The 25,282-nt window shown below is 42.7% G+C and overlaps 1 protein-coding gene across 1 annotated transcript in view; it reads left to right on the forward strand.

Annotated features, from left to right (window-relative positions):
• Positions 1–5,197: 5,197 nt before the first annotated feature.
• Positions 5,198–25,282, forward strand: part of UVSSA (UV stimulated scaffold protein A) — a 49,759-nt gene continuing 29,674 nt past the window's right edge. The window contains exons 1-6 of the mRNA XM_028728837.2: positions 5,198–5,774; positions 6,994–7,324; positions 8,697–8,817; positions 9,366–9,782; positions 11,114–11,223; positions 13,388–13,516. Coding sequence (XP_028584670.2) covers positions 5,677–5,774; positions 6,994–7,324; positions 8,697–8,817; positions 9,366–9,782; positions 11,114–11,223; positions 13,388–13,516 — 1,206 coding nt within the window. The 5' untranslated portion in view covers positions 5,198–5,676. The remainder of the gene's footprint in view (positions 5,775–6,993; positions 7,325–8,696; positions 8,818–9,365; positions 9,783–11,113; positions 11,224–13,387; positions 13,517–25,282) is intronic.

Below are 25,282 nucleotides of genomic sequence, written 5' to 3' on the forward strand. Positions count from 1 at the left end.
AAAGACTAATGTAGGGAGACTTGATTTTCTAATTATCATAGACAAGCAGTGATTTAAACAAATAGAACACACTTGATGCAGCTTTGATTTTTAGCTTTAATATTTGGCTGCAGCTTGTGATTTGTCTCAAGTCAGACAAGCCACAAGCCCAGATCTGAATGTAACCCTAAGCCAGAAAACACTCATGAAGAATGGCTGAGTTAAACAGTTTTGAAATTTATTGCATTCGAAGGTCCAAGTCTTGTGTTTACAAATGCTGGTCACCCAAAACTTAGCTGAAATCTTTCTTTTTGGCAATTCAGATGGTTGAAGTCACAGGTATTGCAAAGCTATGCATTCGGCTGTTTTGGAGAAAATTCATTATTTCAACACTTTTAAAGTTTCAAGATTTTAAAAGTTCCCATTTTAAACCTGTTAATTAAAAACAAGTAGCTCAACTGGTGTTTCTTTGGCAGTGAAGCATCTCTGATAAACATTGTTTCCCCACAGGGGGAAACAACATCTGCTACTGGAGGGAATAGACTTTAGCAATGTAATATTTTACAGAATGAGAAGGGTACATCTGCCTGTGAAAGGGGGCGAAATTCCACAATTTCACTTCTCTTGCAGCCTGGCTTCGCTCAATTGCTCTGCATCTCTTGAGATTTATCTGTTATAACAAATCGCAAATCGAGATATAACAGTTGGCTACATTCTTGTTTTTAAAACACCCAGCTTTGCAGACACACCCCTCTGAGTGAAGGACTACTGAATGACTTAACAGGGCTTTTGAATGAACCTGTGAAGATTATAGGCCATTTTTAATCACCATTATTTCTGCCATGAGCTTGCAAGACCATGTACAAAGTACTTTCAGGTGAGGGAACCTATTGCCCTCCAGTTGTTCCTGGATTAGAGCTCTCATTATCCCTGATGTCTAAAAATATCTGGAGGGCTGCCTATGGCATAGCTGTCAACTTTTCCCTTTTCTTGCGAGGGATCCTATTCAGAATAAGGGAATTTCCCTTTAAAAAAGGGAAACGTTGACAGCTATGATCTATGGGCTCCCTAACTCTGCCTTCAGAAGTTTTTTCTATTTTTTAAAGAATTAAAGCATTTTAGTGAAGGCACATTGTGTTCCTTGGCCTGAAGGGTCAGGAATTTTAGATTAATCATGCACCAAGAACATAAGGAGAAACTGCAAGTTAAAGGTCTGTTAACCTCAGTGCCATGTAAGTATAAAACATGTATCTTAGTGTATTATAGCAGCTATTTCTTAGAATAATTTGCGCTATTCAGTTCCACTGCATGCATTATTTTACTTTCTTGGGCTCCATGATCACTGCAGATGGTGACAGCAGTCACGAAATTAAAAGACGCCTGCTTCTTGGGAGAAAGGCGATGACAATCCTAGACAGCATCTTAAAAAGCAGAGACATCACCTTGCCAACAAAGGTCCATATAGTTAAAGCCATGGTTTTCACAGTAGTGATGTATGGAAGTGAGAGCTGGACCATAAAGAAGGCTGATCGCCAAAGAATTGATGCTTTTGAATTATGGTGCTGGAGGAGACTCTTGAGAGTCCCATGGACTGCAAGAAGATCAAACCTATCCATTCTGAAGGAAATCAGCTCTGAGTGCTCACTGGAAGGGCAGATTGTGAAGTTGAGGCTCCAATACTTCGGCCACCTCATGAGAAGAGAAGACTCCCTGGAGAAGACCCTGATGTTGGGAAAGATGGAGGGCACAAGGAGAAGGGGACGACAGAGGACGAGACGGTTGGACAGTGTTCTCGAAGCAACCAGCATGAGTTTGACCAAAGTGCGGGAGGCAGTGGAAGACAGGAGTGCCTGGCGTGCTCTGGTCCATGGGGTCATGAAGAGTTGGACACGACTAAACAACAACAAAACTGGGAGACAGGAGCCATTCGCCATCTTTAATACTGGTGCAGCACGGGAGGTTTTCGTGTGTCACCAGAGTAAGACTGAATGACGTAAAAGTTCAAGTTTTTTCTTACGAGTTTGGAATTGCAGCATGACTAAGGAGACAATACCCATTCACTAACATGTTGAAATTTCCCCCAGCAGGTATGCTGCAAGACATCTGTGGTTACTTTGGAACCTGAGATGCTTGTTGGGGATAAAACAGGCTGGGTGGCATAGTGTTGTAGTTGAAAAGAAGTGATGAATAGACGGTTCAAGATTGCTCTTCTTTGCTTCAAATTGTGTCCACTCAGTGCCAATTTGCAGTGGAAAAAAAGTGGGTGAAGATTTGTGAACTCTGCTTTATATTCCACTGAAATCCAGGTGAGCATCGTTTAAGGGGGAAGCAGCACTGGCCTTTCATACGCACCGAAATACAAATAATTTAGCAGCCCCTTCCTGCTCAAAATCGATATGCTCCTCACCGTACACTGCTGAGATGTACCCTTTAAGTTTATTTAAATCTATATTCCACCCTTCCTCCTAAAGGAGCACAGGGTGCCTTTTCAAAATCTGTGCAACAGGATTATTATTTTCAAAACTTGCTTTGACGTTTTTCAATACTGGAACCATCATCGATCACAATGGGCTAGGATTCGTGTCTACAAGCCCCATATCCCACTCAATTTTTTTTTATTACGGTAGTTTTCACAATATTATAAACAAACAAAAACACACAAGACAAACAAACAAAAATCATAGCCTTATTGAAAATTACAATTATTAACTTTGTTAAGTGACTTCCTCGCTTCCCCTTGGTTGAATTTCATTGCATGTCCTTTTAACGGTTTTCCAAATCCCAATTTTTATAAAATTTAACTTCAACATTAACATCCTTAGATCTTCACCTTATGGAATTAAACATATTAATTCATCACTTAACATAAATAAAATCCTAATCCCATTAAGTATCTGCAAGCTGTTTTCAGTTAGTTTAACTCAGCAACTTTAACTAAATAATCATATTTATTCCACTCTTCCTGATGATACTCCTCCTCCTGGTCACAGACTCTTCCGGTCAGGTTGGCTAGCTCCGAAAAATCCATCATCTTCATCTGCCATTCTTCTATTGTTGGTAATTCTTGGGTTTTCCACTTTTCAGCTAACAAAATACGAGCAGCAGTTGTGGCATACAAAAATAATTTAACATCTTTCTTGGGCAATTCCAAACCTGTTATTCCAAGAAGAAAGGCCTCTGGTTTCTACAACTCCCACATCCCAAGTCATTAGCAGTCCCCACTCCATCAGAGGAAACACCATCTCCCACTGTTTAGTGAAGACTTTCTCGATGTTGATGCTCTCCAGAAATGTTGGATAACAACTCCCATCATCCGCAGCTGGCATGGGAGCCACAGTCTTAACACAATGGAGAACATCAGGGACAAGAAAGTCTGGTTTAACTATCCTGCAAACAAGCATGAGACAACACAAGAGGATTTCTCTAGCGATGCAATAAGGCAATATAGGGCCAGTACAACGTGAGGCTTCATTGCTGGTCCAGGCACCCCATTTCTCCCCATTGGGATTTGGGCCTGAAGGACTGAGGGAAAGTGTGGGAGCAGCATGGAGAGTATGTTGAGAGCAAGCACGATTTATGACATTGCGCAACATAGTTTATACCGTCCAACATTTCCTTGATGAATATAGATGTTCCCTCCAACATTTTTCCAATGAAAATAGGGACATCCTACCATACCCTCTAAACGTCCTCTGATGAAAATAGGGACGTCCTAAGGAAAAGCGGGGCATTCCGGGATCAAATCAGAAACCAGGATGGATTCTGCAAATCTGGGACTGCCCCTGGAAAATAGGGACACTTGGAAGGCCTGCATCATTCTTGATTGTGGGGCATCAACCTTAGCAACAGAATTATGGATTGTGGGGCACCAGCCTTAGCAATAGAATTATTGATTAGGGGGGCATCAGCCTTAGCAACAGAATTATTGATTGGGGAGCACCAGCCTTAGCAACAGAATTATTGATTAGGGGGCAACAGCCTTAGCAACAGAATTATTGATTAGGGGGCAACAGCCTTAGCAATAGAATTATGGATTGTGGAGCATCAGCCTTAGCAACAGAATTATTGATTAGGGGGCATCAGCCTTAGCAATAGAATTATGGATTAGGGGGCATCAGCCTTAGCAATAGAATTATGGATTGTGGGGCATCAGCCTTAGCAACAGAATTATTGATTGTGGGGCACCAGCCTTAGCAACAGAATTATTGATTGGGGGGCACCAGCCTTAGCAACAGAATTATGGATTGTGGGGCATCAGCCTTAGCAATAGAATTATTGATTAGGGGGCATCAGCCTTAGCAACAGAATTATTGATTAGGGGGCATCAGCCTTAGCAATAGAATTATTGATTGGGGGGCATCAGCCTTAGCAACAGAATTACTGATTAGGGGGGCACCAGCCTTAGCAATAGAATTATTGATTGGGGGGCATCAGCCTTAGCAATAGAATTATTGATTGGGGGGCATCAGCCTTAGCAACAGAATTATTGATTAGGGGGCATCAGCCTTAGCAATAGAATTATTGATTGGGGGGCATCAGCCTTAGCAACAGAATTATGGATTGTGGGGCATCAGCCTTAGCAATAGAATTATTGATTAGGGGGCATCAGCCTTAGCAACAGAATTATTGATTAGGGGGCATCAGCCTTAGCAATAGAATTATTGATTGGGGGGCACCAGCCTTAGCAACAGAATTATGGATTGTGGGGCATCAGCCTTAGCAATAGAATTATTGATTAGGGGGCATCAGCCTTAGCAACAGAATTATTGATTAGGGGGCATCAGCCTTAGCAATAGAATTATTGATTGGGGAGCATCAGCCTTAGCAACAGAATTACTGATTAGGGGGGCACCAGCCTTAGCAATAGAATTATTGATTGGGGGGCATCAGCCTTAGCAATAGAATTATTGATTGGGGGGCATCAGCCTTAGCAACAGAATTACTGATTAGGGGGGCACCAGCCTTAGCAATAGAATTATTGATTGGGGGGCATCAGCCTTAGCAATAGAATTATTGATTGGGGGGCATCAGCCTTAGCAACAGAATTACTGATTAGGGGGGCACCAGCCTTAGCAACAGAATTATGGATTGTGGGGCATCAGCCTTAGCAACGGAATTATTGATTAGGGGGGCATCAGCCTTAGCTTCCAACTTCCTGGAACTGGCATTTCTGCAGCAAGGGCAGCCCAAACAGAACGTGCGGCTGTAATCCAGCCTCCAGCTTGCCGATAAAGGGACACGACCATCTCCGCCCGGCAATAGCCGCAGCCGGCGAGCCGTGCGAAGCTGAAGTGAACCCGGCCAACCTGCCCGTCCTTCCCGGCGCTCGCCCTCCAGCAGCTCCCAGAAGCCCGGCTGCCTTGAGGCCGCCGCAGCTCGACCGGAGGCGGGGGAAGCCCTTCCCTTCTCCTCCCCGCCTTCCTCTCGCGGAATCCGCCCCAGCAGCCTGACGAGCCGGGCAGGCGAGCGAAGGGGGCGGGCTCGGCGGGGGGGAGAGGCCGAGGCCTTCCTGCGGCTCCTTCCGCGGCCTGCCTTTCCCAGCGCAGAAAGCGGCCTTGGGAGGGATGGGCTCCGGACGAGGCGCCGGCGACGCCCGGCCCGCAGGGCAGCGGAGAGCCGCGGCTTCGCTTCTTTAGCGAGGCGCCCCTCGCTTCGTCCTCGCCGTCGCCTTCGGGCAGGCGGGTTTCCCCTTCAGAAATGGACGGCAAGCTGCCTCAGCTGGTGGAGGAGCTCACGACTTCGGGGGAGCCGCGCCTGGACCCCGCCAAGCTCAAGGAGCTGAAGAAGATGTGCAAGTAGGGACCTCCTAATGTAGAATAGCCCCCCTATTTTATTTTATTTTATTTTATATATGTCTATATGTCTCTCTCTCTCTCTCTCTCTCTCTCTCTCTCTCTGTGTGTGTGTGTGTGTGTGTGTGTGTAATTTTTATTTATTTTCCATTTAATAATATACATTCACATCATTATTATCCACTTTACTTCCCTGGCTCTTTAGAGCCTATCTCCCTCCCGCCTCATGGCTTTCAAAATTAACCTTTAATCCTTGCGTTTTGTACGTTTCCCAATTCTAATTCCACTCATTGCAGAATAACTCAAAATTTAAACAAATATAGAATGGTAGGAAACTCCTCATTACAAATCTTCAGACAACCCCTACTAGCGATGTTAATTGCTTGCAATGGTTAATTGCAATTTACTCCACTTCTTTTGGAATACTTGATCATGCCGGTTTTGGATTTTTCCTGTCTGCTTGGCCAGTTTTGCAAAGTCCATCATTTTCATCTGGGAAGCTTTCCTTCCTCTTCTTTTTGGATATATATTTTTTAAAATTTCCAAAAAGTTCACATCATTCCAATACATTTGTTTTCTTCTTGTCCGCTTCCCATCCCATTTTTCCATGGTGTGCTTTATTCCTCCCCTTTACTGCACTTTGTCTCCCCGCTTTTATTATCATTACAATAACGCAACAATCTCTCATCCAGTTCTGTTGCTTATAGTTCAAACCCTTCTCCCCAATTCATCAGACTGTAATATTTCTTTAAATGGTCCAAAAAGGGCTTCTGTTCTTTCATAAAGCAATCGTCGTTGACTTATCTTATTTTAGCTGTTAAATTTGCTGATTCCACATAGTCTTTCTCTTTACTTATCCATCCTTCTTTGGTGGGAACTTCTTCATCTTTCTGTTTTTGTGCATAAAGAATCCCAGCTACTGTAAAAAGCAAATTCGGGAACCTTTCTTTTAAAAAGAATCTGTTAAAAAGCAAATCTTGGAATCTTTCTTTTAAAAACAAATGTTTCCATGGTGGCTGTCCGCTGTTCTTTATATTGTTATGGGGGGCGCGCGGGTGCAATCCTGTGCATGCTTGTTCAGAAGTAAGTTAAGTGTGGAGTAACAGTTGGGGAGAATTAGTTTTCTTCTTGTCCCGGGTGTTACTTTAAAAAAACCAAAAACTTCACTGTTGACGGTACTGTATTTGCTTTCTTGCTAATCATGCCGGTTACTTTTCCAAAGGTCCTCGGATGAGCATATTACTCACGTTTATCACTTGCTGATGACACAGCTGAATCAAGAGCACGCAGAGATACGGCTGTCAGCATTTCAAGTTGTGGATGAACTCTTCACCCGTTCCCATCAGTTTAGGACTTTAATCATTTCAAACTTCCAAGAGTTCTTGGAGCTCACAGTGGAAACAGACTATGATCAGCCACTTCCCCCACCGGTGGAAGTGGCACAAAAGCTAAAAAGAGCTGCCATTAAATCTGTACAGGAGTGGCATGAGAAATATGGAGAGGCCTACAAGAAACTTTCACTAGGATTCCATTTCCTAAAACAGAATAAGAAGGTACTTAAATATTCACTTTTATGATTGAATGCTTAGTGGCTTTATACAAATAAAGTGTTGGAAATGTTTAGTTCATTGCTAGCAAACGTGAATATATTAAATGTGAACAAAAAAAATATGTGTCAGGGGTTCAGGAGCAGAGGGACAGGAAAGGGAGGAATTAGAGACCGAGGGAGAGGAATCCGAGGGAGAGGTCAGCGATGATAGCCGTCCGAGGTCTCTAAGTCTCTCCAGCGAATCAGAGGATTCACAGAAAGGGGCTCCCGTGGTCAGAGCTAGGGGGTTGCCAGAGGGAACACCTCAGGAAGGAGGGGCCAGAGGGGACTCAGAGAGCAGCAGCTGGAAATCGGGACCAGCTTCCCCACCGGAGAGCAGTAAGGGGGAGGAGCCCCAGGCATCGGCAGCAGGCAGCTTTCCGTCAGCGGAAGGACATGAGTCAGGGTTAGCCACGCCTGCATCAGAGAGCGAGGAAACGGTCAAAAGGAAGGTCAGGGGCAGCGCGTGCGCGCCAAGTTCAAATGTACAAGAGGGTGGCGCAATGAGCAGCCCGGAGAGGGAGCCGGGTCCCAAAGCCCGCCGAAGAGAGGGGGAGGAGTCCGAGGGGTCCGCATCCGAGGCGTCCAGGAAGGAAGGCACCCCGGGGGGTAGTAGGACCCAGAGGCGGAAGGAGAAACGAAGAAGGTGGAGTAAGGCTAGAGTCTTAAACTGGTGTACAGGGGGCGGAGACTCAGACGAGGCTTCGCTGGTCTAGGGTCTAGACGTAGAGACGCACGCTAGGGCTTGAAAATGGGAACTAAACTTCAATAAAGACTTTTGTACAGTTCTGCTGGCTAGCGTTGGTCTTCTGTGAGCTGGGACCTGGAGGCAGTCTCTGACAATATGGTTCTTTATAAATAAGTAGACGGAAGACCCATATTATATTACTTTAAAGTGCTGTTGCACATAGACTGATTGGCAATACTAAATACTTATTATTTAAAAAGACGACACTGAAAAATGAATTTCCTGCATTAGATGTGTGTTTCTACTGAAAGTTTGCATCGTTTAAGTATTTGAAACAAAAAAGGTAAGTATTCTTAAACCAGAACGGCTTAAGAAAATCTGTGTGCCTTCCCATGTACATAGAACACAATCTGTATTAGTATCACCTTGTGCTACTTCTAGTAAGGACTTGCTGTGAGATTTGCCCTAAGCTTCTGAGAAGAAGCTTTTATTGTTAGCTCAAAAACAGATGCTTTAGAAATATCTGAAAGTATTATTTTGTGCAGCCTGTTCCTTTCAGATGTTGACCACCAAAGAAAATTTGCCTTGACATGCACGATACGTTTTCAGCAACGGCAAAAATAATGAAATATATTCTACGATTCTGTAGGTAGATTTTCAAGATACAAATGCCAGAACTCTAGCAGAAAGGAAGAGAGATGAAGAGAAACAAAAAAGGTTGGATAATATTTACAAGGAAAAAGCCAAAAAAGCCGAGCGGGAAATGGCAGGTGAGTGCGGTTTAGTGCCTTAAATGGTGGTGCATTAGTCCTAATTTCATTTGGAGATGTCAATACAGTCGTACCTTGGAAGTCGAACGCAATCCATTCCGGATGTTTGTTCGACTTCCAAGATGTTCGGGAACCAAGGTGCGGCTTCTGTTTGGCTGCAGGAAGCACAAACTGGAACAATTACTTCCGGGTTTGTGGTGTTCAGGAGCCAAAATGTTCATCTCGTAAGGCGTTTGACTTTCGAGGTTCGACTGTACTAGTAATTTTAATAAGGAAAGTAGTTATTTATTTATATTATTATTATGTATTAAATTGGTATATCGCCCTTCATCTGTAGATATCAGGGCGGTTCACATAATAAAGATACAAGATAAAAAACAATACATATGAAAACATTTATATAGCGCTATCGTTATGAAAGAGTTTCATAGGCAAAAAGTAGACTAAACTCTGTCCCAAAATAACTCCTGTGGGAACAAACTTATTTTAGTGTATGTGATATTTCTGTATTTTTATGGCAGTATTTTAAAACTACCACCACTTGACAGATATGTCACAAGAAATCGAAGCTGTGCTGACTGAGATGGAGAATTGTTTTCAGCTTCTGATGCCAGATCCCTTTGACTTCATGGCAAATGACACTGAAACAGTCAATTGGAGGACGGCTGAACTGGACAAAACTGTTTCCTGCTCTTCTGTGGAGAGGGCAGCTCAACAGGCACATTTCCGTGACGATAATGAGCAGCCTTGCTGCAGCAAGGACCTTCCTTCCATCTCTCTGGTTCCGAAAGCTAGTAACGAAAAAGACTTGAATAGCGAAATAGAGGAGAATGGAGGCATGGAAGACTCTTTAAATTCTGAATTGACTTCTGCTGCTGCCAGTGGAGAAGATGACTATGCCACCTTTGTTCGGAGCCATGGTCTTGGATCTCATAAATACAGTCTCAATCTGGAAATAGCCACAGGTATTGGGATTCTGTGCAACGTAATCATTAATTACAATACACTGCTTTTAATTACAGGTTAAATGATCATCGTCACTGGTCAGCTAATAATCAAGTATTTAGAATCTGTTATAAGTACAGTCATACCTTGGGTCGAAGTAGCTTCAAGTTAAGTATTTTTGGGTTGCGCTCCGCGGCGACCCAGAAGTAACAGAGTGCGTTTCGCCACTTGCGCATGCGCAGACGCTCAAAATGACGTCATTTGCAGAAACGCGACGTGCGCAGATGCACAGTCGCATGTTATGTTTACTTCAGGATGCGAACGGGGCTCCAGAACGGATCCCGTTCGTATCCAGAGGTACCACTGTATGTTGCCGTTCCTGGGTGGAAAATATATTTGTCCTGGCCTGCTTTCCTCTGACTGTTGATTTTTGCGAGTAGGGCTTGAAAAAAAGGTTGGAAGATTTCAAATTAAGACCTATCAAGAGATCATCTGGCCTTTTTTCTACTGTTTTTCAGTATCTTCCTTATTTCAAGTGTTTAGTCATAGCAGAATAGGGCTCTACCATGGGTGTCTACTTCGTATTTTTTAAAAAATATATATCTGCTGCTGTTTTCTTTGTTATTTTTTGTTGTTTACTGTACTTTGTACATTGAAATGTGTGGAAGCTGATGTATTAGTATTACTAATAGTTATTTAAGCGTCTAGTTACTCACCAGGGGACGCGGGTGGTGCTGTGGGTAAAAGCCTCAGCGCCTAGGGCTTGCCGATCAAAAGGTCGGCGGTTCGAATCCCCGCGGCGGGGTGCGCTCCTGTCGTTCGGTCCCAGCGCCTGCCAACCTAGCAGTTCGAAAGCACCTCCGGGTGCAAGTAGATAAATAGGGACCGCTTACTGGCGGGAAGGTAAACAGCGTTTCCGTGTGCTGCGCTGGCTCGCCAGATGCGGCTTTGTCACGCTGGCCACGTGACCCGGAAGTGTCTCCGGACAGCGCTGGCCCCCGGCCTCTTAAGTGAGATGGGCGCACAACCCTAGAGTCTGTCAAGACTGGCCCGTATGGGCAGGGGTACCTTTACCTTTACCTTTAGTTACTCACCAAACTCTTGTGGTGGCAGCCACTGAATTATAAAACCAGATTGGTGGGAGGAGAGATTGTATGGAGAAATACCCTATTGCTTTTAGGCGAACCTACTAAGTTGGAGGCTGCTAAGAGAAGAGAACCATGTATGTCACCTTGAGGTTAGAGGATAGGTGAGATATAAATGCAATAAATAAGTAAATAAATTAATACTGTACCAAAACATTCTGTGAATCTGATATGCATTTGCTCATTGTCTGTTTTTCCCCTGCTAGATGTGAAATTGCAGGAGAATGAAGACAATACAGCTATAATAAATAACGCTACGGACGCTTATAAGCTCATCAGAAACAAATTCATGCCTTCTGTACAGTCATGGATTCAGGTGAGGAAAAACTCCTCCATTGAGAATTAAAAAAAAAATCTGTATTTTGTTTATTCTTTGTGTGTCAAAATGCTAATATGCTCATGTGGTATTTTAGTTCCCCTGGGCTCTACACTAACTTCAGCATTCTTGAATTGAAAGCACATTTAGCATTGTTTTTTGTGAACTTGGAGCCTTGCAAACTTATACTGATGTTTTATTTCTGAGCTGTGTCCAGTATTTGAGGGAGGTGTCACACATTCCTTTATTTTCATCTCCTCTGATTTCAACCAAAACATTCATAATCTCACGCTTTAAAAAGCTTTCATAAATTTTTAACCTAGTGGAGAGAAGATTCTGTGTGTGTGCTTTCTTAATGGTGCAGTCAGCGTTCTAGTTTCACTGACAAGTACAGTAACGCTAGTTAAGGCAGAAAATGGACATTTATTGTAATCCTTGGTACTAGGATCTTAATCAGATGCAACAGGAAAATCTAGCCAGTCATTGTTCTTTTGGATTGGGGAAAGTAAGCACTGGTGGTAAGACAGAGTTACTTGGCCCCTACTCTGTTGTATTTTAATTGAAGAGAATAGGGTTTGGGTGGTCTCCAGGATGCTTGTAATATAGTTAATCTTAGGTAAGCCTTTCCTTTCTAGAAATTCTTGATATCAGATACTTCTGCTTTGGAAATCGATGTTGGAGGACTGGCATTACATAGAATCAGAACTGCAGAGTTGGAAGGGACCTCAGGGGTCATTTAGTCCAGCCCCTGCAATCCAAGAATCCCAATTAGAGCATAGATGACATATGGCCATCTAACCTCTGCATAAAAAACCTTCAATGAAGGAGAATACACAACCTCTTGTGGGAGTCTGTTCCACTGGTGAACAGCTCTTACGGTCATAAAGTACTTCCTGATGTTTAACCGGAATATCACTTCTTGTAACTTGAAGACATTGGTTTGGTTCGTACCCTCCAGAGGAGGAGAAAACGAGCTTTTTCATCTGCAGCACTTTAGATATTTGAAGGTGGCTGTTATATCACATCTCAGTCTCCTCTTCTGCAGCAACTTCCTCAACCATTCCTCGTAAGACTTAGTTTCCAGACCCTTTATCATCTTGATCACTCTCTTCTGCACATGTTCAAACTTGTCAATATCCTTCTTAAATTGTGGTGCCCAGCACTGAACACACGACTCCAGGTGTGGTTTGACCAAAGCAGGATGGCGCTGTGGTCTAAAACACAGAGCCTAGGGCTTGCCAATCAGAAGGTCGGCAGTTCGAATCCCTGCGACGGGGTGAGCTCCCGTTGCTCGGTCCCAGCTCCTGCCAACCTAGCAGTTCAAAAGCACATCAAAGTGCAAGTAGATAAATAGGTACTGCTTCGGCGGGAAGGTAAACGGCGTTTCCGTGCGCTGCTCTGGTTTGCCAGAAGCGGCTTAGTCATGCTGGCCACATGACCCGGAAGCTGTACACTGGCTCCCTCGGCCAATAAAGCGAGATGAGCACCGCAACCCCAGAGTCGGCCACGACTGGACCTGATGGTCAGGGGTCCCTTTACCTTTACCTATAACTTCCCTAGACTTCTGTTGATGCAGCCTAGAATAACATTAGCTTTCCCCCTGCTGCATCACACTGTTGACTTACACTCAGCTTGTGGTCTATTAAGACCCCTAGATCCTTTTCACATGTACTACTGGCAAGCCAGGTGTCCCCCATCCTATATTTCTGCAGTTGGTTCTTCCTGCCTAAGTGCAGAACCTTACATTTGTCCCTACTGAAATTCATTTTGTTAGTTTGGGCCCAGTTCTCCAATCAGTTAAGGTCATCTTGAATCCCAGTTCTGCCTTCTGCAGCATTAGCTACCCCTCCCAGTTAGGAGTCATCTGCACATTTGATGAACATCCCGCCAATATCTTCATCTAAAATCACAACATTATAAGCAACCAGATCCTACTTTATTTACCATCTCATCTAATAAATGTATTTCCCTAATATGAGTTTGGTGGTGGCTACCTTTACTTTTTATTAACCAGCGGTGTGTGAAGCTGAATGGCACACAAATTAAATGTGCATAAGTTGCGAGTTATCTGTATTACAAATTCCTGTGGCATGCCAAATGTGCATGAAATCTTGGCATGTATGTGAATGCCAAGTCAGCTAATGTTGCGGTTTTTATTTTATAGTTGTTCACAAGGGCTGGAATAAATGATGAACATCTAAGACAAGCCATTGATCTTAAAAACAAATTGGAGCGTGCCACAGAGAAATGTAAGGAAATGAATATTGGTTTTAAAGACAGGAAGATGACAATGGTGAGTTAAGTTACATATTTCTGGTATAGTTTGAGGAATACGTGACCTGAATTTAGAACATAATGTCACAATATGGCCTCAATATGGCATATCGTAGTCTTGTATATATACCTTGGTTATGGGGGGGGTCCTTTCTAGAGACCAGGATCTTTCATTGTCTTGAACTGTTTGTAACTCATGCCAGAATCACGCTGCAATAAAAGGTGGGATTATAAATTTAACATGCAAATCGTTTTTTAAAATCTCTTTAAACTTTTCATAAAACTTAATATCTTTGAACCTGCTTTGTATTAATTATCTAGATTTCTCTCTGAGCTTCATAGTTTGCTATGTCTTTAAATAGCAGAGCATTAGATTTTTCCTTATTGGCTTTGCTAAATTGTATGAATGAAGCATTCATGCACAGTAGTAATACAGTAATTAAGCTTTTAACGCAGTATATACTTAACACAGTGGTAACTGAGATGGGGTGAGAGATTGCTGTAGAAAAATCAAAGTCGTCTCATCTTTTCATCAAATTGCTTTTCTTGGGGTAACTGATTTCACTTGGCCCCTAAGGCTGCTGTATTGGGTACTTTCACATATCATAAAATCAGCCATGCATTAGTCCTAGTCAACACACAGTATAGTTAGTCTTTTTGTGGAGGTTTTCCCATAGTGTGAACTCTTAATAACTTCTACTTTTGCTTCCACATTTTTGTACCCACATTCTACCTGTCATTATATGAGGGGCCGCAATGCCTAAAGAGGGCTATGGTCAGCCAATTTAGGACCAATTGAGCTTGGTCCTAAAATTGAGGAGCCGTTGACACACTAGTCTTCTATGTCTAAAATAAATTTTAAGTCAGTTCTGAGTAACACAGATTAGGCAAGACATAGGAAAGGAGAGCCTATGCGCTTACATCCTGAACATGTGGGTATTGGGGGGGGGGCATTGAGGCCAGCACTGTAGTCCTACTTCCCTCTCCCCACCTGTTTGGTATACACATAGAGAGGTACTGTGTAAAGGTAAAGGGACCCCCTAACCATTAGGTCCAATCGTGACCGACTCTGGGATTGCGGCGCTCATCTCGCTTTATTGGCCGAGGGAGCCGGCGTACAGCTTCCGGGTCATGTGGCCAGCAAGACTAAGCCGCTTCTGGCGAACCAGAGCAGCGCACAGAAACGCCATTTACCTTCCTGCTGGAGCGGTCCCTATTTATCTACCTGTACTTTGACGTGCTTTCGAACTGCTAGGTTGGCAGGAGGTGGAACTGAGCAACGGGAGCTCACCCCATCGCGGGGATTCGAACCACCGACCTTCTGATCAGCAAGTCTAAGAAAATATAGAAAGCACTAAGATCTCACTGACTTATGAAAGAAGTTATGATCTACCCAAAAAATGTTCAGGCATTTGAGTCTCCAGCAAAAGGGAATTCGACTGAGGAACCCCTCTTCACATGCAGGGCAATACTACTATTTGTTCACTGCAAGAAACTGCAGAATGAAGGGGTGCAGTTATGACAGTGGTGAAAACAGAACGCATGTGATGGTGGATCATTCTTGCCATCAGTTGCCCGTACAGTGATGCCACAGAGATCTTTATAAGAACACAGTTGACAAGTCCATATGTTGTAAACAGAGCACTAAGTTCAGGATTCACAAAGGTCTCAGTAGTAGTAGTAGTAGTAATAATAATAATAATTAATAATAATAATAATAATAATAATAATAATAATAATAATAATAATAATTTATTACTTCTACCCTGCCTACACGGCCGGACCTCCCCAGGCACTCTGGGCTGTAAAATGTCATGGCAGATGAAGCTAAGCCATGGTTAACTTTTCTTAATCATTATCTGTTGAAACGTCTGAATTGAACCTTACCTATCTTTTTAAATTGGCACTTCATATACCAGAACTGTGTTGGCTCTAGGTCCTTAGACTTATATACAATAAGATTCTGCAAAGGATGATCAGGTCAGGCCAGCACCAGATTTCAAGTTTCTATCTGGGCATATGTGAACACTGGCATGAATTCATATACTCTTTTAGTGAAAATAAATATTAGATGTTTTAAATTAGACTTGAATCCTTCCCCTACCCCAAAGCTACATTGTGCTTTTTTCTTCCTCTCAGTTTTCCTGGGAACTGGATTTTTGTTTTCGTTTGCTTCTAAGGCAATTCAGAGCACACTTAATTTGGCAGTAGATCCTGTTGAAATCAATGCAGCTTCTATCTGAATATGTAGCTAAAATTATTTCAGGTGGCCAGTAGAGGGAGCACATCCAGCATGCTGGGAGCTGCTTCTGACCACATGATTTGAATGTGTTTGTTTGTGGTGAATAGAATATTATAGCTCCCATCAATATTTAAATTGAAAATGCACTCATTTCTAGACAGTACCTTAAATTAGCTGTTCTTAACTAATGTATTTATCTGTATGTATGGCATGAATCTTTTCCCAAACATCTTCATAAGGCTAAAGCGTTAAATGCAAAATGTCTCATAACTGCCCAATATTTTTTACCTGTGCTACATTTCTCGGTAGTTATGCTTACTTGTCATCTAATTCATTTCCAGTGCTTAAAAACACAAAAGAAATCGGCTTTTGTAGCTTAAAATAAAAATAGCAGTATTTCTCTCCCCCTGCTTTAGTTTTGTGAAGGATATTGTTAAGAGTAATCTTATCAAAAAGTGTGTTGTGAAGCATTGATAATCCACAAATTCTGTAAATAAGAGCTGAAGGATAGTTTACAAATGAAAGCACACATTAAAAGCTGTCACATGGAACTGACCTGGTGCACACATAATGTTAAACATGTGGTGGGTTCATCCAAAAAAAACCCCATATGCAGAAGCTCCCCCCCCCCCCCCCCCCCGTGTTGACTGTAGTAATTGTTGTTGTTATTTAAATATATATACCACCTTTCATTGAAAGATCTCAGGGTGATTCTCAGAATAAAATGCAACATAAAAACACAAGTAAATAATTAAAATAAAGCAATGACCCCCCCCCCACCTTCTTCCCATTGCCTCATTTAAAAGACTGTAGAATATTAATCTGCCGATTGGCAGAAGCAGAAGGTTTGTTTCATCTGGCAAGCTGATATTCAGTAGAGAGGGATGTTGAATTCCACCCATGGTTTATTACCTATAGTTTATTAAACCATGTTTTGATGTTACGTGAAAGATCTGCAAAGAAATGCATATTTTTACATTTTCCCTCCATGTCCACTCACACATGTAGTATAAACTTAGGGGAAATGGCAACTTTTTCCCTGGTCAAGGTATCGATTAATATTCATTTGACCAAACTGGTTGCTGTTGGTTTAGTACATAAAAGGGGTGCCACCTATTTTCTGTGAATTCTCTGCATAACATAGGCTATAACTTGAGAATTTCAGAGTTCTTGGGCAGCTCTTTCTCTGACCTTGGGGTGAAATGTGATCTCTAAATTTCAAAGATGCTTTCAGTGCAGGTGTGACTGGTCCAGCTGTCCTCATCAGTCCCAGCAAAGGTAGAGCAAGACAAAGGATGAACCAATGAGACGTCTCTTCTCCCCACTCCTGTGTAATGTGCAAACTGGCTCTAAGGAACATTGGCAGCCTTAGTACAGTACAGGTCAGAAATAAGATGGTACAAGAATGAGTGCAATCAGGGGTGGAAATGAGATTAAAAGGCATTTTGATACAGCATAAATAAACTTTTGTCTCATTTCCTTATTAAATATATTGTGGTAGACGCTACATAGAAGGGGGATTGTCTAGGAGTGATTAGAGATGAGTTTGTGTCACTTAATAATTTGGCAAAAGTATACCCCTTAATAGTTACCCCTCACTTACTTTGTAATACTCACGTGGATAAATTACAATCCTTCCCCCACAAAACATTCATAGAACTAAGATTTCTAAGATTTGTCTCAGATTTCAAAGCCTTTTATTTTTTTTACTACACTGTTCCGAAGGCACCATGTAACTTACTAGCATATTGCATCAGGTGCAGCAGAGGAATAATAGCATTATTATAATTCCCAGAGAAAATAATGGTCTTTTTGTTTACTCTTTTTTTAGATTTTTTGTTGTATCTTTTGTAAGATGCTTGATTATTGCTTTTATAGGCCAGTTTTCTGTTGTATGCTCAAAATAAGTGATGCTATTATTCTATTAAAATTTGGCTTGCTAGATTGCACATCAGGCTTTATATCATTGCTATGGAATTATTAATAATAATAATAATAATAATAATAATAATAATAATAATAATAATAATAATAATAATATACCACCTCTTCTTCCATGGAGCTCAAGGTGGTTCTCCTCCCCATTTCATCCCTACAACAATCCTGTGAGGTAGGTTAGGCTAAGAGATGGTGACTGGCCCAAGATCACCCAGTGAGTTTCATGGCTGAAGGGGGATTTGAACCCTGGTCTCCCAGGTCCTAGTCCACCACTCTAACCATTATGCCACCCTGACTCTAGAATGGCCAGGTGAAATACAATTTCACTGCTATGTAGCTGCGTTGAATCACATAGGGGTATTTGGTTAGTAAGTACAGTGGTACCTCAGGTTAAGTACTTAATTCGTTCCGGAGGTCCGTACTTAACCTGAAACTCTTCTTAACCTGAAGCACCACTTTAGCTAATGGGGCCTCCTGCTGCCGCCGCACCACCGGAGCCCGATTTCTGTTCTTATCCTGAAGTAAAGTTCTTAACCTGAAGCACTATTTCTGGGTTAGCGGAGTCTGTAACCTGAAGCGTATGTAACCTGAGGTACCACTGTAATACTCGCCTACATCCATACTGGAAAGAGGTTTAAGATGTTCTGAGCATAAAAGCTTTTCCTTGGAAGAAAGCGTGGCACAGCTAAATAGATGCATGAAGGTGGCATTCTGCCCAGGTTTGTAGTTCCTAAGAAGCCTCTGTCTTCAAAGCTTGTCTAAGCGCTTGGCAAGTTTAGACTGACTGTATGTGTGGGTACCTTCTTTTGAAGCCTGTGATTTGGCTGTGTTGTATCAGTGAACTGGAATTATTTGTCTGCTTGTAGCACATCATGGCTTGTATTTCACAGGTGAATAATTGCACCATGTGGATGGGTTTGCATTTGTGGTAGAGGATGGTTCTAGGTGTGCCTTGCACCTTTGTTTCTGTGAACTGGTTGTGTGGTTTTGCTGACATTCTCCACCTATTTTTCATGTAGCATGCTACCTCTGAAGGGTCAGAGGTCACAGGAAGGGCCAGAGCAGATAGCTCTGTGGGGTTCTGCTGGGCTCTTGGCTCCAGAGGGGCTAGCCTTTGTTTGACTCTTAAGCCAGTGGTGCACAGCATTTAATAAGGCAGCAAGAGGAAAACAAGGGGTGGTCTTCCCTCATTCTCCAGAGAAAGGGAGCATCAGGCAAAGGCTGTTTAATCCAAAACAATAAGCCTTGGCTGTAAAAGAACTTGGAGTTACTGTGGCAGTGTCCACTAGGGTAGGCAAAGGCAAGAAAAATAAAGCAATTTTTTTTAAAATTTGGGAGGGGGAGGAATGGAAGTTTCTTCATTCCTAGGTTAGAGTCTTGCTTCCACTGCCCTTTTGCCTTGTGGTCTTGCTCTCTTTTCCAAAGGAGGGAGACTTGCATCTTGGTGCCATCTCAGTCCGTAGCTTTCTGAGGCTGATGACTTTCCTCCTTGCTTGGGTCGCTGCTGAAACTGGTTTCTCTCTACCTAACAGTCTCTAGAAGCTCCTCCTCTGTGAAGGAAACAGGTTCATTTTGACTGCCCCCCCTTCCTTTTTCTTTTGGCTGCAGGTGGTTTTTCTTCGGTGAGGAGAGTGTTGGCCCAGGGAGGAGTTGCCATCTTGGGCAACCTGAGTCAAGTTGGGTGGATGGGAGAACTTACAGTACCCCATTACACTGCTCAACTTCGCGGTCCATTTTAGGGAACTAATATTCAGGGTGCAGATCATAGCCCTAACTGCCTTTTACAGCAGATGATTCCCACTGCAGCCTACTTTTAAAGAATATTAGCAAGATGCTTGTCTCTGTGATGGATAGATTAAAGAAAGAGTCCAGGTATGTTCTCAGTAGAGACCACCCTTCTTTCCCTGTTAGAGATCTTGCCTATTACAGTGGTGTCCTCAACTGCTACACTTTTTCACATAGGAGTAAACGGCAGGGGTTGACTATAATGTACTTGACTAAGTACATTATAGAGGTCCCAACATTCCTATCCTCCTTCCAGCTCAGATCTCAAAACCAGCCTCTTGTCTGTTTCACATTAACCAAAGTTGCCTGCATTCCCGTTCTGGGCAGTCTTCTCTTTCTGACTTAAACGATGTTGTTGGTAATTAAAGCTTGCCAAATCAAAACACTTATTCAACATAACATGCCTAGGGTAATAATTAGGCGAAGCAACATTTGTGTGAAACAAAATTTCAGGATGTTGCTTAAACATCTTGCTCATCTCAACATGTGTATAGGTGGGTCACTTTTTGCTGGATTGTGTCTGGTCTTCCATGCTAGTCCTACTCAAAATAGACCTATCGAAATTAATGGGCATGACTGACTTAGGTTCATTAATTTCAGTGAGCCTACTCTTGAGTAGAACTTAATTGGATACAACCTCATTTTTCCTGGTTACATGGATGATCAGGAAAGTTGTTTTTTTGTCTGATAAAAATTAGAACCCCGTCATAGAACTAACTCATAGCAAAAAGGAGGAGGAGTAACAATACTTTCTAGTGCTTTGTGTTTAAGCAGGGTAGTGCATACAGTACTCCTTTATCTCACTAAGCAATAAAATTGTTCCCAACAGGATCTTGTTGGACAAATTTGGAGCTACTTAATAGGCTTAATAGGGAAGGGGAAAGGGAAATACAGTCGTACCTCCGCTTATGTATCCCTCCGGTTACGTAAACTTCAGGATACGTAAGCGGCAAACCCGGAAGTATATTTCCGGGTTTTTGCCACACGCGCATGTGCAGAAGCGCTCTACTACCGCATGCGCAGAAGCGGTCTCTCCGGTTGTGAAAACCTCAGGATCCGGCTGGATGTCCGGAACGGATCCCATCCGCAACTGGAGGTACCACTGTAATGGTCAGACACTGATTGCCCATCGAGAGGAACAAACTCTAGTACCATAAAGCCGACCTGGAAGTTCTGCCACCACCCTTCTCCATACATTGTTGATATATACTACAGGCAAAAACAGATATATGCGCCTCCAATTGATGCACGACTGCACACGTGTGCATCGCAGCAACTTGGAAGTGGCTGGAGAAGGAGGTGGAACCAGCTTATGGGTGTTTCACTATTGTGCGCGGTCACCCGGCATACAACCCGGGCAAATTGGTGGTTGCCTATGCAGATAAAGAGCTCTTCTAAGAGAGCAGTCTTTTAATTTTGTACAAGAAAAGCAGCATACAAATACAGTAGGTAGTATTCTGAATTCACAGCGAATTCCTAGCCCAGTGTTTTACTGCAGTTTTAAGAAAGAGAAAAGCAAATTGTTTACAGATTGGTTAATGTGACATTTACATTTATGATTTAACAGGTGTAGAAGTTGTAAAAATCTCATTTCCAGTAAGGTACCTTGTTTTGCCCTATATTGTCAGTCATTCCAAAAGGCTTTTATACTCTGCTAATGAACACTACGTGATTTGGTTACACAAATTGTAGTTTTCCTTCATTTAAGATGACTTGACTATATTTTACATCATGGCTGAATTCAAAATGCATTCACATAAAGTTGCCCATATAAATTGGTTCCACTGCAGTAAGTATTAATTCCTTGGCAAAAAAATTTCCCCCTCTCCTCTTGGAAAAAATATTTAGTTGACTGTGAGTAGATGCACATGAAATATTGGTAGGTGGAATAATTTGCAAGATCTTCCAGTGAGGGTATTAGCATATAAATAGCAGATGCAATGATGACCATCACAGCTGAGTACATTTAATTTTTAGTTTATAAGATAAAATGGGTTTTTAAATGCATAGTCATCAAGCCTGCTGAAAGACAAATGAAGTTTAGAGTTCACTTATCTGAGGAGGCCTTACATCATGTTAGAGGAAGGAAAACCAAGCCTGCCACATAGCCATACCTGAAAGAAAGAGATTTGATTTCTTGGGCTGGGGGAAAGGAATGAAAAGTGTTCAGAAAGGCAGAACAAGGAATCTGGCAACAAAATGTTAATGATCCCAGATGCAGTGAACAATTAGCTGTAGCTTCTTGTTATATACACATGCACCTCACCATATCTGTGAATTCTTGGCCATTGCTTTTGCTTGTATAATACAGTTTTTTCAAGAGTCGGCTCCAGAAGCAGTAGAAAGAAAAGTGAATATAGAAATGCTATGTCTCTGGCAATATGGCCACTGCACATTGATCAAAAGATTGCTCACAGGCTCCACCCTCTAGCCCTACTCTCTTCATGAGGGAGCTATTTTCAGAGGATGAACTAGGAAGGGAGGGAGACACTGTTTGCCATCAGGGGGTGGTTGGTTTCATCTGTGCTCGGGGGCATAGCTGATTTTAAAGGTACCACTTTAGCTAATGGGGCCTCCTGCGCCGCCGCTGTGCGATTTCTGTTCTCATCCTGAAGCAAAGTTCTTAACCCAAGGTACTATTTCTGAGTTAGCGGAGTCTGTAACCTGAAGCGTCTGTAACCCAAGGTACCACTGTAAAGGTAAAGGTACCCCTGCCCGTACGGGCCAGTCTTGACAGACTCTAGGGTTGTGCACCCATCTCACTTAAGAGGCCGGGGGCCAGCGCTGTCCGGAGACACTTCCAGGTCACGTGGCCAGCGTGACAAGCTGCATCTGGCGAGCCAGCGCAGCACACGGAAACGCCGTTTACCTTCCCGCCAGTAAGCGGTCCCTATTTATCTACTTGCACCCGGGGGTGCTTTCGAACTGCTAGGTTGGCAGGCGCTGGGACCGAGCAACGGGAGCGCACCCCGCCACGGGGATTCGAACCGCCGACCTTTCGATCGGCAAGCCCTAGGCGCTGAGGCTTTTACCCACAGCGCCGTAGTTGCTCTTAAAAAGGCTTTTATGTGTTAACTAGTGGCCTCAAGGTGGGGGTGCACTTCCTCTTGAAAAGAATGCTGTGTGGATTGGCAGAATTGACAGCTGGATGTGGATTCTGACGCGCATTGGATGAGCTTCAGCCATGTTTGTTGTACCGCAAGGGATGCACCAGCTAAATCCTGCTTATTCATCTTAGTTGGATGGAGTGTGAGCTTTACTTACTTCATTACTTAGTGCTTCTTAATGGAGTTAGGGGTCTTTTTAAGGGACTATTGCTAAGGATTTACTGGCCCTCAAGGGCGGCTGCCAAGTGTGTGCTTTCGGTGGAGAGAGTCAGAACTTGAGTGCTGGGCTGGCTGAAGTACAGTGAGTTAGCAGAGGGAAACTGAAGCCCCATGAGTGTTTGTTTGCACAAACCTTCTGCTTAGGTGTGGAATCCTAGGCATAAGGTTTTTCTGGCTACACAGTACAGGATTTTGCATCACGTAAGCAGATTTTTATGGAAAGAAAGGGAACTCGATACTGCAAACTGAAATAGTCAAGTTCATTACTACCTCCTTTTACATGCCTCTTTTAAGCACTTATCTTTGCTTACTCACAAATGAAGAGAAATGTGACTTGTTTTAAAAGGATACAAAAACGAATCTTTTCCTATCTAGGAGCTGAGGCTTAATTTCTCATAGTTAGCTAAGCAGTTAAATATTTTTTAGAGGAAATATGAATTTAATAAATTCCTCAGTGAATTCAAGGGTGCAGACAATAAGCATAATATTTTATGAAAATGACCCTCATATTTAAAACCTGGCATTATATGTTATGCATTGTAGCACCAAGTCCACATCTACCTTTTAGAAAATTAAAACACATAAATTCTGTTTAGTGTTTGATATGCACTGCACTAGCTGAAAGCTATAATGGCCCTAAAACCTTGGGTTGCTTTTCACCTTTCATAAATTCCTGGGTAGATTCTATACAAAAAATAATTTTCAGCTCCGTGGCTCATTGTTATTCAAACGTGATTGATTGTCGTCATTTACTCAGTGAGGAAGTTAAGTGCTCCTGTCATTTCCAAAGAGTATAATTGGGACGTTTCACAGGTCAGTGCTAGTGACAGGTTTCCCTTTTGATTAGTGTTGGACTGATAACAAAAATTACAGTTTCCTATGATTAATGCTTCCTATAGTGCCTAAATGCACTGCTCATGGATTGTGCCTAAACAAAGTGACTTTGCATCTTATTATTTCTCTTTTCAGCAGAGCTCTGCGAGGGTCTCAAAGTTTGGGAACCTGCAAGTGTGCAGCAGTGTTGACCCCTCTGGTTTCAGATCAGGTTCTTGCACTAGGAATTTGACCGAGGCCTCTTTAGCCTGGCTTCTCTGTGTGTCCATGTGAAATAAAATCTGGGAACGTCTTTAGAAACATTGTGTTTCTAAACACAATTTAAATTATTTGTATTCTGTCATACATGGATGCTTTGCTTGTCAGTGGTCCTTCATAAAGGAGAATTTGACTCTTTTTGCTTTTGGTTTGAAAGGGGTTTTTTATACTTCAGAGTTAAAACTTTTCCTATGAAATACACACACACACAAAACACATTTCCCTATAAAAGAATTGCCTAGTAATTATGTCCCTCAGAGTTCTATTTTCTAATTTATTTGACAGAAGCTGTTACCTCTCGATATATAATCTTCCCAGCTAGTTTGGAAAAAGTAATGTACTCAGCACTGGAGTTTAATGTTGACCCTATAATTAGTTAAGCTAGGAGAAACTTTGATAACTGTTATAGGTGAATGGCCTTTCTCTCATCACCAGGTAAAAGTTAAAATGTTTAAAAGAGAGCAGGAAAGAACGCCTTCTGAATCTAGTGTTAAACCACGCCTTACTTTTTGTCGTTAAGTTACTGTTATATAAAAGTCTCCAAACATCCTCTTCCCAAAAATCTTCATCTCTCTCTCTAAAAACACAGTATGTTTTATAAAAGTGTGGGTAGTTGTTGGTTCATGAGTAACACAGCAGCTCAGGGGCTTGATCCAGTGTAGGAAATGAAAGGGTGTGTGTGTGTGTGTGTGTGTGTGTGTGTGTGTGTAAGTGTGTAAGTAAGGCTGCCTCTGCATGCACAATTAGATGCATTCCTAGGCTGGACAGCTGGAATATGGCAGATCGCTGTCTGAAAAAGTAACTCTGCACCACAGTCTATGCAGAGGAGAGACTAGTCACAATCAATTACTACCATTTATTAGATACGGAAGGAACGTGGGTGGCTCTGTGGTCTAAACCACAGAGCCTAAGGCTTGCTGATCAGAAGGTCAGCAGTTCGAATCCCCGCGACGGGGTGAGCTCCCGTTGCTCGGTCCCTGCTCCTGCCAACCTAGCAGTTCGAAAACATGTCAAAGTGCAAGTAGATGAATAGGTACCACTCCGGCGGGAAGGTAAACGGCGTTTCTGTGTGCTGCTCTGGTTTCGCCAGAAGCGGCTTAGTCATGTTGGCCACATGTCCCGGGAAAACTGCGGACAAACGCTGGCTCCCTTGGCCAGTAAAACGAGATGAGCACGCAACCTCAGAGTCGTCCGCGACTGGACCAAACAGTATGGGGTACCTTCACCTCAGGCTTTGTTTATGGTACATTGCTTATTGAGGAAACCCAGTTCCTGACAAAACAGGAAGCAGCAGTAAAGTTCATGCGTAAGTAGGATGGAAGATTTCATCCCCTTCCAGGAGAAGGCAGTAAATACTGTACTTGAAACGTTTTTAACAGTGCTTTGTATGTTCCATATAGTG

The sequence above is a fragment of the Podarcis muralis genome, chromosome 6 (genome assembly GCF_964188315.1).
Source record: "Podarcis muralis chromosome 6, rPodMur119.hap1.1, whole genome shotgun sequence".
NCBI classification, from domain to species: domain Eukaryota; kingdom Metazoa; phylum Chordata; class Lepidosauria; order Squamata; family Lacertidae; genus Podarcis; species Podarcis muralis.